Raw genomic sequence first — 12,257 nt, 5'->3', positions numbered from 1 at the left:
AGGGGCGGGGCCGGGAGCGCAGCGCGCATGCCCGGTGCCCCCTGCCGGCCTGACCCCGCTTCCGGCTCCGCTGGGCGCCCGCGGACGCGATGGCGGCGCTCGGAAGGGTCTCCCGGCTGCTGCTCGGCGCCGCCGCACCGCGCTCCCTGCCTGGGCGGAGCATGTCGGCCGCGGCCCATGAGGCCGGCGGAGGTAACGGGGCTCTTCGGGGCGAGGGCGTAGCCGGGACCTGCGGCCGGTACGCCGCTGCCCTTGACAGCCGCCGCCCTTGGCGGCGGGCGCGGCGAAGCCGGTGCCGGCGGTGTGAGCCCTGGAGGGGGCGACCTCCCCGGGAGAGCTGCGGCTGCAGCCGTCAGGCCCGGATCCCCGCGGGAGGGGAGCGCCCTCTCTCCCTGGTAAAAACAGGGAGGGGAGACCCCGGCTCGAGGGGGGGGACATGGAGCGTGCGTTAATTCCTCGTTAATGTGTTAATTACGCTTGACAAGCTCTCGGGTCACTAACGGAAAGGCTTGTTGCTGTTCTATTTCATGTAATGCTCTCCCTAGCTCGCCTGTGGAAGCTGTTGACCTTCGTCGTGGCCCTGCCCGGTGTTGGTGTTTGCATGCTGAACTGCTACCTGAAAGCACAGCAGGAGCACGAGAGACCCGAGTTTGTTCCTTATGCTCATCTCCGGATCAGGACCAAGGTACCTTTGCTTGACCTCTCCAAGGGCTGCCTTTTCCCCGGCCCCACCATGACCGCAGGCCTTCATCTGAGATTACAACAGCATCTCTTGCTTTCTTGTCACCTACATGAGGTGTTGCATACGTAGCCACGATCTTAACTGATGGCTTTGTTTCTGAGGCAGCAATAGTTTCTTGCAGCTCAGAGGAAATACCCATGGTATTCACACGCCTTCCCACCCCCAAGTAATCCTGCTAATGTCTTGCTGAAAACCATTTCAGTCCTAGAGCTGTACTTACCTTAAATTAATACAGATTCAAAAGCTGACAGAGGAGATCCCAAAAATCTTAAAACTGGAGTCCTCATAGCATAGTTGATGTCTAAGCAAGAACACGAAGATCTTCTCGTCTATAGACAGTGGCTCCCACCTAAGGGACACTTGTTTTCCAACTCTTGTCCAGGGACAGATGCAAACTTGCTTAATTCATCAGCCCGTCAAGCAGTGTGATGTTTGAGTCCATATTGCTGTTGATTTTCTGAGATGGTTCATTTAGCTGCTGCTGGCTTATTTTCTTTCTTCTTTCAACAGCCTTTCCCCTGGGGTGATGGGAACAAAACTCTGTTCCACAACCCTCATGTTAATGCTCTCCCAACCGGTTATGAAGATGACCACTAAGATCCTGACCACAGCCAGAAATTTAGCTCTTCCCATCGTGGACCAGAATGTTGCGTGGGAACCATCATTTAAACTCTGCATTCCTTCTACAATGAAACTGAATGGTGTTGTGGCCTCTGTCTGTACCAGTGTAGAGGTCCTTTAAATAAACAACTCTGAACTTGAATTTAGGATTTGACTTTTTTGTTAGTCTGAATCATTAGAAGTTCTTTAGTTCAGTGTTTGCTTAAAACATTGACACCTCCCACAGGATACAGTGCAGGAGCGAAGGGGTTTGACTGCCTGAATCTGGTAACGTTAACAACAGGAATGCACTCTAACTGATCACTGTAAAGACACAGGTCACAGGCAGATGAACAGGTTCCAGGCTAATACTGTATATACTGAAGCATGTTCTCCATAATCAGCTATTGCAATATTTGTTAAGTCATGAATGCAATTTTCTATTAACCCCTAATTAGCTACTCTCTGTCTGGTGTCATTACCAAGGGGCTGTCGTGCAGACAAGCGAGCTATTACGTTTGAGAATTGCACCTTTTTTTGTTGTTTGTTTTTTGAAGAAGTAAAACCTCTGAGTTACCCTTCAGGTAGCTCTTAAAAGCTAAGAAAGTGAAGCTCACTTTTCCCCCCCCCCCCCTCACTGTAATTTTAGGAGAATTAGGCAGTTGACTTCTCTTTTGTCCCCAGGCCATATTTTTTACTTTCACCTGTGTTGGTGTAATGAGAGGGGACAGCTTTTCCCCATTCCTGTATAAGGATCAATGGAAACCTCCTCCCCTGCCACAATGCTCACAGGGCCACTGGATGGGATGGATCCTGATCCCTTCCTTCTATTCCAAACACCCTTTTCTAGTTGCTGCAAGCAGTTCTACAGTTTACAAGCCAGCACAAATAACTTTTGATTACTTTCCTAGGTGTAAACTACACACAGTTCAGGAGCAGCTTGGTGAGCAGGTTTGATTCACAAGCCTCAGCCAGGGACTCCAACATTATCACCTGTCAAGCTTCAACCCAATGTTTCCCTCATTCAACACACACTTTAACTACACCAAGCAAGAAATAGTAATAGTGGCCAGCCTGGAGCTTTGTGTTAGCGTGGAAAAGGATAGCCAGGGCTGCACTGCAGTTGTATTGCAGGAACACATAATGCTAAAGGACAGAATTCAGCTTCAGGATTGTTTTAGAACCTCAGAAAAGGCTGAAGAAGTAGCCTCTGTGTTAAAAGTGTCCTCTTCAGCTTCTCTTACAGGCCACCTTGGTCCTTCCTAGAGGTCACAATCAGATTCTACTGGACAGTTACCTACTTGAACAGAATATAACTTGGTTATATTTATTTTAGCTAAGTTACTGCAGGTCCAATAGAAGTGATTTTATACCATCTCTGTTGCTGATACAAAACAATGTTTTAGCCCCTCAGCATTCAGGATCATATGAAACAACCTTCTTTCACCAGAATTCAGCAGCATAGAGAGAAGACAAAGTGAATCAACCTTCATAGAATTTTTAAACACTTTCAAGTGTTATATAAATAAGCAAGAGAAATCAGTCACAAAGCAACTACTATTTCAGCCTGCTCTAATAAACATTCTCACTATAGAGTACATTAAGTAGGAAGTTAGTTCAAACAGCTTTTCACGCTGTTAGATGCTGAACCACCACCATAATTCACTGAAAAGGAGGCAATAGTTACCACAAGATCCAGTCTTTTTTTTGTGTGTGTGTGTGTGGCTGTTTTTATAAGCAGATTCCTGACTTCCTAGAAAGCAGCTTAACAAAGGTCTTATCCAGGCTGTGTCTAGTTGTATGCCTGGTGATGTTGTTTAGTCCAAAAGCTCATATTAGTGACCCCACCCATACAGCTGAGGTCAAGAGGAGTTTTCAGTTTTTCCTTTGCTTGGACCCATGAACTCCAGGCCTTCAATGGGTATATCCTTTTCCTTGATCGCTTTCTGAAAAAAAGAACAACAAATCCAAAACATTAAACTTGAGACATCTTTATAGTGCTAAGCAATATAGTCTTTGTTACAAAACATGATCTAGAAAACATAGTCTTAAGACTGGTTTGGATAAAGCTTCAGTACTAGAGACGCTCAAGTAGGCACTGAGAACTCATGCCAAACTACAATTTGGATCCCATCACATAAACGTGTTACAGCCTCTAAACCAGCAGGCTTAATTAACAAGTTACATTAATGAGAAAAATACACCTGTAAAATATTATATGCCATGACTGACAGAAACTGAAGGCAAGAGAAAGTCCAGAGCAGTGCAGTGGGGTGCGCAGCTGTGGGCAGCAGCTAGTCTTGGGGCTGCCAGGAGCATCGTAAGCAGAACATGTCCAGCGGAATAACGCTTGGGGTGGAAAGTGAACAGCTAAAACACAGAGCAGCGTGGGGGTACTTGTGCACCACATCTGTGCCGACAAACAGGGCAGGGGGCATGGAGGCAGGCAGGGGGGAGAGCAGGGAGGGAAGCAGAGGAGCAAGCAGGGAGGCAGGGGGTCAGGCAGGGGGGCAAGGGTGCAGGCAGGGGAGCAGGCAGGCTCCAGCGCCGCACGCACCTGCACGCAGAGCTGGTACCGCTTGAAGAGCTGCCCGCAGGGGTCCCCGGCGCTCTCGCCCTTGAGGAACTTCTCGGCGAACCAGCGGTTGAAGCACTGGTCGTACTCGCGCTTCAGCTCGGTGCAAGCCTCGCCCACGCTGTTCATCGCGGCGGCCAAGCGCCCGCCCGCGCCCTGTCACCGCGCCGGGCCGGCCGCGCCGCCGCTCTGACGTACTTCCGGCGCGGTGAAGTGATGTCGCAGGGCGCCGCCGGTAGCGCGCGATGCTGGGCTGCTGGCTCCGCTCGGTCTCGGGCTCCGCCCGGGCTTGGGTCCGGGCCCCTCCCGCCCGGGCCCTGCAGGTGCCGCCGCACCCGGCCTGGCAGCCCGGCGAGCAGCGGCCGCCCCCGCAGGTAGGGCAGCGCCCGGGGCAGAACGCGGGGGGCGAGGGGTGGCTGCGGGCCCCTGCCGGTCCGCCACCCCTCCCGCCGGTCGCACACACCCTCCCGCCGGCCGCTGCCCCGCGCTGGGGTCCGCAGCGAGTGGCAGCTCCGGCTGGCCCTTCGCCAGGTGCGGGGCTGGGAGGGGAGAAAGTACGAGTTGGAGTAAAGTTAACGGTCCGCGAACGTACTGGATATCGGCGTGTCCCAGCGGATGGAAACTCGGGGGTTTGCCACCTAACAAGTTTTCAGGGGAAAAAAAAGGAAAGTAGTAGTACATTGGACTTGCTCACCTTTGTTTTTTTTTTGTTCATGTTTGTTCTTTGTACAGCAAAAAGTGATGCTGGAAGTGCTGGATCATTTGGAACACCTGGCCTTGGTTGATTTCCGTGATTCGGAGGGTGTGGAGCGGCTGCAGAAGGCGATCCAGTTTGCTGATCAGCTTCAGGAAGTAAACACAGATGGCGTAGAGCCGATGGATACGGTCTTGGAGGACAGGTAATGAATGACAGCAGCCTCCTTTTAACTGTTAATGTATCAAACTATTTGCTTTTATAACTTTCTCTTTCCCCAGGGTGTCACCCTGGTTATGTGTTTGGTTCCTTTGCTTACGGAAAAGTCTTACCATGACATTGCGTGAAAGGAAGATGCCATTGGCATCCATGCGCTTTCTGTTTCTGTGTTAAGCGCAGCAAAGATGAATTCCCGGTTCCTCTCTGTGTCTTACTTATCAGGAATGAACCGCACACACTGCTCCCCAAATACATCAGTGGCATTCTTAGTCACTTTGAGATGTTCCAATACTTGTCTTACTGCTTACGTAAGACCAAAACTACATTTAGAGATAAGCCAGAATTCCTACTTCGTATTCATAGAATAGCTTAAAGACAGGCTAGTAATCTTTGTTTTTAGGTGTCTGTATCTCAGAGAAGATGACGTTACAGAAGGCAACTGCACGAAAGAGCTGCTGAAAAACGCCAGAGAGAAAGTAGAGGAATATTTTGTAGCCCCACCAGGTATTGTCTTGCTTACAAAAACCTCTTAATCTTGTTTGAATTAACCTGAGGAATATAACCCACCATAGCTGCATTTACTTTCAGAAATACTAGTTCGTAATAAGTACTAAAATAAATAACTGTAGCCATCTGTATAAAACAGTTTGCAATCTATTGGTCCAAAAGCAGTGCAGAAGCTAATTTTACTCTAAAGTTACTATATGTCGAGCAGTTATTTACAGGAAGTGAGATGGACCTTACTTTCGTTACTTCCTCAGGAATTGTAAACTGCTTGTACATAGAACAAACTGGAAAAGCACTTTAGTGCTAAGGTATACTACCTAGAAGGTGACTTACAGATGGTCTCACACAACTTTGTTCCTGTTTTCTGTCAGGTAACATCCCTTTACCAAAGCTAGAAGAACGAGATACTTTTCTGCAGGGCTCTTAGCAAAAGCCCGGAACCTAAACACCGTTTGAGTATTTTATTTGGGTAAACAAAGTTTTGCACAGTCACAGCTGAAGTATCCTGGTATGTATTTTCATCAAAAGAAGAGCACTTGCAAGACAATTTACAGAAGAAGGAAGGTGTAAAAAGTTTGGCAGCACTACTGGAATATTCAATGTTTATGAAGCTGGAAGGCAGCATGACAAATGACCTTAGTGCTTTTATTTAGTAAAGTGAATTTGATCTTATTCTTTAATATACTGAAAGGCTTAAAGACTTCAAAGAGCATTAAAAAGTAATGATTTAAAAATCCAGAACAATATATTTTTCCTCAACAAGTTTGCCGGCAAAATGAGAGGTTGGAAGGCTGTATTGGTATGGAGGAGTTGTTGACAACATTGCTGAGTATCTCTGTGACGTATGGACAGAAATCAGATTTTCATTATGGAAGAAAAGGCACTTTGAAAAGATGACTCAGTAAAATATTTTGCTTCTACTGGGTATTTCCATTTCACCTCTGGTGTTCCATGTCTCTCTGGGTTACCTTCCATTTCCCACTTTGTGTTTTTAGTCTTATAAATTAAATACCTGGAGTTGTACAGAATTTGAGAAAGTACCTTTCAAGCATAGAAATGGCTACTTTAAAATAAAAAAATCTTTGCAGTAAGTATTTCTGTCCACCAGCTGTGTATCTGTAGTAGCACCAGCAATTATTTTTTTAATTAAACCATTTTGCCATTTCAAAGAAAGTACTGCAGTTGTTTTAAAACATCTTGTATGGCTAAGCTTGTAAATAAAGAATGTAATTGTTTTTTAACTTGGCATTTTTGTTCTGTTGGCACAGTGAATTGCTCGTTTGAGAAATCCCCACTTGTTCTGTCCATTTTGGCAGCCTCTAACCATCAGCAAGAATGGGGACGATGTTATTTACATAGAAAAAGGAAGAGGAATTTGAGAGTGAACTGCATGGCTGCAGGAGCTTCCAACCCAATACATCATCAAGTAACTATTTAAAAGCAACAACCAAACCAACAATTTGGACAAAGATGATTCCACATTCCCAGTGCAGCACAGGATAATCTTAATACTGCCAGTTTGCTGCTACTCCCTTACCCACACAACCCAGTGAGAGAACAGACTGCCTGATGCTCATTCCCTGCAGCCCAAACTGCATTTAAATTGGAAAATAGACATTTCCTTAATGAAGGGGTTTGTTGCAACCTCGCTGCTAATAAGGGTATTATAGCCCTGACTCAGATACCTGCAACCACCAAAACAGAAACCCTGGCAAAGGACAGATGAGCTGCCTATGGGGCAAAATACGTTAGTGCCTCAGCCTGCCCTCAGCGTGTCTAATGCAGTGGGTGCTGTGCCCCGCAGAATGGTTCAAAGCCACCAGGCCTCAGCTGCACCCTGAGGTGGGGATGAGATGCCCTTCGTGGGGCTGGTTCACCTGCTTTCACTGCAGGACCTTGATGCATAAGTGGGTCTAGATCTGGGTCAGATCTTCACAGTGTTCTGCCACAATGGAATTTATAAACCCTGGCAAGTGAATAAATACAGTTAAGGACTCATGTAATAAAATTGCTACCTGTTAAGTTCCTGGTAACTACAGTAGGCAAACATAATATGTATTTTGAAATAACTAATCTTTTCTCAGTGGTTAATAGATATGGCAAAAAGAAAAAAATAAAAACCAACAAAAGGAGGTCGGATTCTGAGATGATTAAATGTATCTAGTTTCCCTGGAGACTGTGGAGATAACTTGACTTACAGGTGCTAAGGTTTTTCCTCTACTATGTAGATCTGTAACATATAAAATTGGATTAGAAGCCCTAACATATAGATTCCAGGTTTACAAAGAAAATTTCAAGGTGGTTATTTTTTCAGTTTTATGGAACAAAGTAAATGAAAGTTGGTTTGTTGCTAAGAAGGATTATTTCATGTTTTGATAGTAACTAGGAGCTCCAGGAAGAATCTCTTAGATGTAGTGATATGGTATGCCACACAGAGCAAAAAAAGGCCTCAGCTGAAAAGTGCTTACAATCTAATCTCCATCCGCAAAAGGAATCTCATGGTACGTCTTATCCATTACCCAATTTTTTTGGCACCTCCCCTACTCCAGCTATCATCTCTTATGTGTATTTATTTGTTCTGCCTTCCCCTGCAGCTCTGTCCTGGGGGAAACTATACTTTTATATTCTTGATTAACAAGTAAGGCCCTAATGTTTCTCTTTAAAGCCATGTATCTCAGGCTTTAATGCTTCTCATTAACAACGTGTATCTCACCCACACTGACATTTCCTGCAGTCGTCATCACATCTGTTTCTTCAGCTAACCATTTCTTAATAAATGCATAGAAATTTGCCTGCAGCTACCAAACACAGCCACCTCCTCAGAGATTCATGGGTGTTTCTGAAGTTCATTGCAAGCACTGGGAAGATTGCTAAATTGTTCACTTTTGTCAGCACAAACCTGTCTAGTACTCAAAGAACCATTGCTAGCGCTGCAGATACTAAACACAGTTCTGTAAATTAATTGCTTACTGTGGCCCCGAGACTATTAGAAGCTTCTTCAAGTTTCTAGCACACAAGGTCTCTTATGCCCTTTCATCTGCTGCATTAAACCCGATAAATTCCCTTAATTTCACAACTTTCAGATCTCTCACTAACACATGCTCCTGATGGCAAGACAGAAAGCAAAGCTGTGAATTCCATCTCTTCTAACTGGAATGCTAAAAACCTGGGAGCTAAAGTCCAAAGTTATTTCTGAGATATTCCAGAGTGACAAAAGTACTATATTATCCAGTTTTAATAATTTGGGGCTGGTATATTCTTCTGGGGTTGCCTCAGAACTTGCAAAAGCAAAAGGTTGCGTGCTGTTCTGCTGCTTTTGCTATGAATGACACTGAGCAGGTAACTATACTGTACATACATGGAAAATATTTGTATTTCAGGTGAGATGGATGACTGCTCTCGAGATTTTTATTTCTACAAGGAAATGACTGTCCCACCAAGCAGTATTTGAAAACTTCTTTTAAGTCATCCTTTACTGTTTGCTATAGACATTGTTCAGAGTCCTGTGATTAACAGATCACCAGCTATGGAAAATTCAACAAGAATTTTCTAGCTGCTGACAAAATTATAAGCAGAATGTGCCCCAGGGGGAGTGAAACAAACAAAAGAGAGCACTGGGGATCTCCCAAACCATCTTGCTTAATTAAATAAAAAAATAAATAAACAAACCAAAAATCCCCAACAACCAATACCCCTAAACAAACAAACAAAAAAGGTAAAAAATAAAAAAAGGTGAGTTGCAGAACTAGTGAGGTCTGGAAAAGATGCCTTAAATGACACTTAAGAAGTCTGATGGATTCAGTTCACTAAAGGGACAACATTTAGAGCTGACTTGATAATACTTGGTAAACATGGGTAAAAGATATCTATTAGAGGTCGCTCTAATCTGAAAGACAAACTGAAAACAGACACGTGTATAGGAAAGATGGGCTTTCCCTGTAGTAAAGGGCATCTTACGGAAAAAACGACCCCAGTTCATGGAGAAACAAGGGCCTGCTGCAGAGATCACCAGGTAAAATTCGGTGTCTCTGTGATAAGGGTTGGGGTGAGGTATAGAATTGTCTTCGGGCCCCATGTATCATCTACAGAAAGGTACAGAAACAGGTGGACACACCAAAACGCACCAGAAGACCAAGTGTACTGGAAGGAACATGGGATTTTTGCCTGGGATCACTATAGATGATGGCAGACGAGTAGCACGGAGGCAAGGGCCCACGTTAACAGCCCAGCAGCACAGGCCGCATCGGACGCGCAGGGTGTGCTCCACCGCACCGCACCACACCGCACCGCGCCCACGAGGCCGCCCGTTGCCATGGGAACGGACGCGGGCGCGAAGCATGCCGGTCTGAAAGAAAACGCAAGGGTAAAACCCTAAGAGAGTTGCCGGACCGTGGCCAATGAACGCCCGGCGCAGCCAGCGGTGTCGGCCAATGGCTGGCGGCCGGTGCGGAGGGGGCGGGGCTCGGGCGCTCGGAGGCGGGCGCGGCGCGCACTGACTAGACTCCGCTTGGTACAGGGCCGGTCCCACAGCACCCGCCGAACGGTGAGGGGACGACGGGGTGTGGAGGGTGAGGGCGGCGGCGACTCCCGAGCACGACCGGAGCCAAGGGCTGCGCGGGCCGTCATGCCTCAGCCATCCTGGTGTCCGGGCACCCTGCGGCGCCCGGTGCGGTGGGTGTACCGGTAGCTCCACCGCGTCCTGGAGGACTGCAGCCGGGAGCCTTCCGCGCGGGGCCCGGTTTCTTGGTGGGGGGCGCCGGACTTCGGTCGCCGCCCCGGCGCGGGGAGATGGCCGTGGGGGCCAGGCGGGCGGCGGGGCCTGCGGGCGCCCTGGCGGGGCTGCAGCGCGGTGCGGGAGGCAGCGCGGTGCGGGCGGCCCGGCCCGGGCGGTACCGCGCCTCTGGCCCCGGGCGCGGGCGGGCTGTGCCGGGGCCTCCGAGCCAGCCGGCAGCGGTGCCCCACGGCCGCGGGTGCTGCCGGCGGGCGGCCACGCCTGCAGCTCGGGGCTCCCCTCTGCTTCGCTCCCTGCAGGCAACCATGAGCGATCGGAAGGCGGTGATCAAGAATGCGGACATGTCCGAAGAGATGCAGCAGGACTCCGTGGAGTGTGCTACTCAGGCCTTAGAGAAGTACAACATCGAGAAGGACATTGCGGCTCACATAAAGAAGGTAAATCTTTGCTCATAATGTCCTCCTGAAATCTATGCACATGAAAAATGAAGCAGGGAGAATGCTGCTGGGCGAGTAGCTCTAGAGAAACAAGTTCTAGAGGCACTAGCTACTCAAGTTGGATTTTGTCTGTAGGCTGGTGTCCTTATGTTCTTTCCCCCACCCTTTAAGTGGGCTTTTCCAGGTCCTTCAGTTGTTTTTCTTGCAGCACCTTCTCCTTTAGCCTTTTCTGCCCCTGTGCCGTTGTCCAGGTGAACAGAGAGCAGCAGCTGACTGTCCCTGGGACTGTTGAGCTGGTACAAAACACAGGGGCTCTATGGAGACTATGTGACAAGTGGCAGGTTGCTGATCTTGTCCTAAGTGGCTTTCCCCCACCCCACCTGTAAGGCCAACTGTCCCTGCTAACACAGAACAGAAAGTTCATAGCTTCCAGGCTCTCAGATTTTCTCTCGACTTCTAGCGGTAGGCTGGTTGAGCTGCAAGTAGGTAGTTGAAGGGTTTGGTTGAGCAGAACACAAACTCTTGCATGCTCTCACAAAAAGTCTCCAGCTGACTGCTGTTTGATACTGTATGTAATCACCGACTGCACCATTTTACTCCTAGTAGACTTGTACACGTGTGTTTACTTGGAAGTCATAGCAGGCTTCTGCCTACAGCGTGTAGGAAGAATGTGGTCTCATGACCTAGTACCAAAGATGTAGCAGAGAATTTTCCATCAAGAGTCCTCTCAATGTCCTTGTTTAAAACCGCTAATGAACCCAATATAATGGCTTCATCTGTAGAGATCTGGAACAAGCAGTGAAGTTCTTAAAAGTTTCTGTTTGAGATCATGGTGTCACTTTTGGGGAAACATATGTTTTAAGCTTATTCCTCCTCAGTTCGGAAGCACTTTTTTTTTTTTTTTGTCTGACTAAGCAGCAGATGAGTTATACAGTGACAGATGATCCTTGCTCTTACGAGCATATGCTGCTCCTTAATTACCTTCTTCCAAAAATGATACTTGTTAACAAGTGACATATCACTGGGAAAAAAACCTTGTAGACAATATTAGTACAATTCTCAAGAAAATACTGAGTTTCTAGTTCTCTTTTCTGTAGGAATTTGACAAGAAATACAATCCCACTTGGCACTGCATTGTGGGAAGGAACTTCGGCAGCTATGTGACTCATGAGACCAAGCACTTCATCTACTTCTACCTCGGCCAAGTTGCTATTCTTCTTTTCAAGTCTGGTTAGAACCATGAACTGTTACTGAAACTTGCACCTGGTTACAGGACTGCACACTAACTCCAAGCAGCCTCCTACCTTCAGCCTTCCTGAGGAAACAGACCTTGATCTTCAGGCCTTTTGTTGTATTGTTAACGGTCAGGGATTTTGCTGTAGCAGCTGGTATTTTAATTTTGGTTATAAAAAAAGGTTAAAATGTCTTCCTTGTATTTATTTTCTTTCAAAAGATCGCTTCTTTGCTAATAAAACTTTGGATCCTTTGTTTACTCTCCCTTTCTGCTTTCTAAGTGCTTGCATTACCCTCTTTATTCCACTGTGAATGAAGGAGGAACATCCCCACCACCTCCATTCCACCCCTGCACCACAACAGCAGCTGAAGCCTGAGCTAATCTATGAGTACATCATAGAGACTGAGAACTGTAACTGAGACCAGCAGCTTTCCTTGAGAGAAAAGAATGTTTTTCAGTTCTTGATAAGCATATTTTCAGTAGGTACACAATCTCTAGTGCAAACTCTGGAGTTTAG

General features: G+C 47.1%; 4 protein-coding genes across 5 annotated transcripts; 3 read left to right on the top strand and 1 right to left on the bottom strand.

Moving 5' to 3' along the window:
- Nucleotides 1-32: 32 nt before the first annotated feature.
- On the top strand, nt 33-1,505 carry COX6A1 (cytochrome c oxidase subunit 6A1). The gene is made up of 3 exons (XM_080393011.1): nt 33-192; nt 546-685; nt 1,253-1,505. Exons 1-3 carry the CDS (start codon nt 90-92, stop codon nt 1,337-1,339), a joined length of 330 nt encoding a protein of 109 aa, XP_080249137.1. The 5' UTR covers nt 33-89; the 3' UTR covers nt 1,340-1,505.
- Nucleotides 1,506-2,640: 1,135 nt separating this feature from the next.
- On the bottom strand, nt 2,641-4,116 carry TRIAP1 (TP53 regulated inhibitor of apoptosis 1). The gene is made up of 2 exons (XM_080393050.1): nt 3,900-4,116; nt 2,641-3,288 (listed from the first exon to the last, which is right to left on the bottom strand). The coding sequence occupies exons 1-2, from the start codon at nt 4,044-4,046 to the stop codon at nt 3,205-3,207; spliced, it is 231 nt and encodes a 76-aa protein (XP_080249176.1). The 5' UTR covers nt 4,047-4,116; the 3' UTR covers nt 2,641-3,204.
- Nucleotides 4,117-4,127: 11 nt separating this feature from the next.
- On the top strand, nt 4,128-6,583 carry GATC (glutamyl-tRNA amidotransferase subunit C). The gene is made up of 4 exons (XM_080392972.1): nt 4,128-4,291; nt 4,650-4,816; nt 5,231-5,334; nt 5,709-6,583. The coding sequence occupies exons 1-4, from the start codon at nt 4,163-4,165 to the stop codon at nt 5,762-5,764; spliced, it is 456 nt and encodes a 151-aa protein (XP_080249098.1). The 5' UTR covers nt 4,128-4,162; the 3' UTR covers nt 5,765-6,583.
- Nucleotides 6,584-9,776: 3,193 nt separating this feature from the next.
- LOC308066111 (dynein light chain 1, cytoplasmic) lies at nt 9,777-11,998 on the top strand. Of its 2 annotated transcripts, none has more exons than XM_080393039.1 (3): nt 9,777-9,880; nt 10,369-10,506; nt 11,604-11,998. In XM_080393039.1, the coding sequence occupies exons 2-3, from the start codon at nt 10,375-10,377 to the stop codon at nt 11,739-11,741; spliced, it is 270 nt and encodes an 89-aa protein (XP_080249165.1). In that variant the 5' UTR covers nt 9,777-9,880; nt 10,369-10,374; the 3' UTR covers nt 11,742-11,998. The 2 variants fall into 2 exon arrangements, with proteins under 2 accessions (XP_080249165.1, XP_080249164.1); XM_080393038.1 differs by lacking the exon at nt 9,777-9,880 and adding an exon at nt 9,881-9,905.
- The last annotated feature ends 259 nt before the right edge of the window (nt 11,999-12,257 follow it).

This window comes from Falco punctatus (assembly GCF_963210335.1).
Source record: "Falco punctatus genome assembly, chromosome: 1".
Lineage (NCBI taxonomy): Eukaryota > Metazoa > Chordata > Aves > Falconiformes > Falconidae > Falco > Falco punctatus.
This window is presented reverse-complemented; position numbering and strand designations above follow the sequence as displayed.

Bases quoted from the DNA above. Each gene is read 5' to 3' on its own strand.
- TRIAP1 (XM_080393050.1), bottom strand. From the start codon at position 4,046: ATGAACAGCGTGGGCGAGGCTTGCACCGAGCTGAAGCGCGAGTACGAC. The intron at 3,289-3,899 runs GTGCGTGCGGCG...TCTTTTTTTCAG, and splicing joins GGTACCAGCTCTGCGTGCAG to AAAGCGATCAAGGAAAAGGA.
- LOC308066111 (XM_080393039.1), top strand. From the start codon at position 10,375: ATGAGCGATCGGAAGGCGGTGATCAAGAATGCGGACATGTCCGAAGAG. The intron at 10,507-11,603 runs GTAAATCTTTGC...TCTTTTCTGTAG, and splicing joins TTGCGGCTCACATAAAGAAG to GAATTTGACAAGAAATACAA.
- COX6A1 (XM_080393011.1), top strand. From the start codon at position 90: ATGGCGGCGCTCGGAAGGGTCTCCCGGCTGCTGCTCGGCGCCGCCGCA. The intron at 193-545 runs GTAACGGGGCTC...TGCTCTCCCTAG, and splicing joins GGCCCATGAGGCCGGCGGAG to CTCGCCTGTGGAAGCTGTTG. The intron at 686-1,252 runs GTACCTTTGCTT...TTCTTTCAACAG, and splicing joins ATCTCCGGATCAGGACCAAG to CCTTTCCCCTGGGGTGATGG.
- GATC (XM_080392972.1), top strand. From the start codon at position 4,163: ATGCTGGGCTGCTGGCTCCGCTCGGTCTCGGGCTCCGCCCGGGCTTGG. The intron at 4,292-4,649 runs GTAGGGCAGCGC...TTCTTTGTACAG, and splicing joins AGCAGCGGCCGCCCCCGCAG to CAAAAAGTGATGCTGGAAGT. The intron at 5,335-5,708 runs GTATTGTCTTGC...GTTTTCTGTCAG, and splicing joins ATATTTTGTAGCCCCACCAG to GTAACATCCCTTTACCAAAG.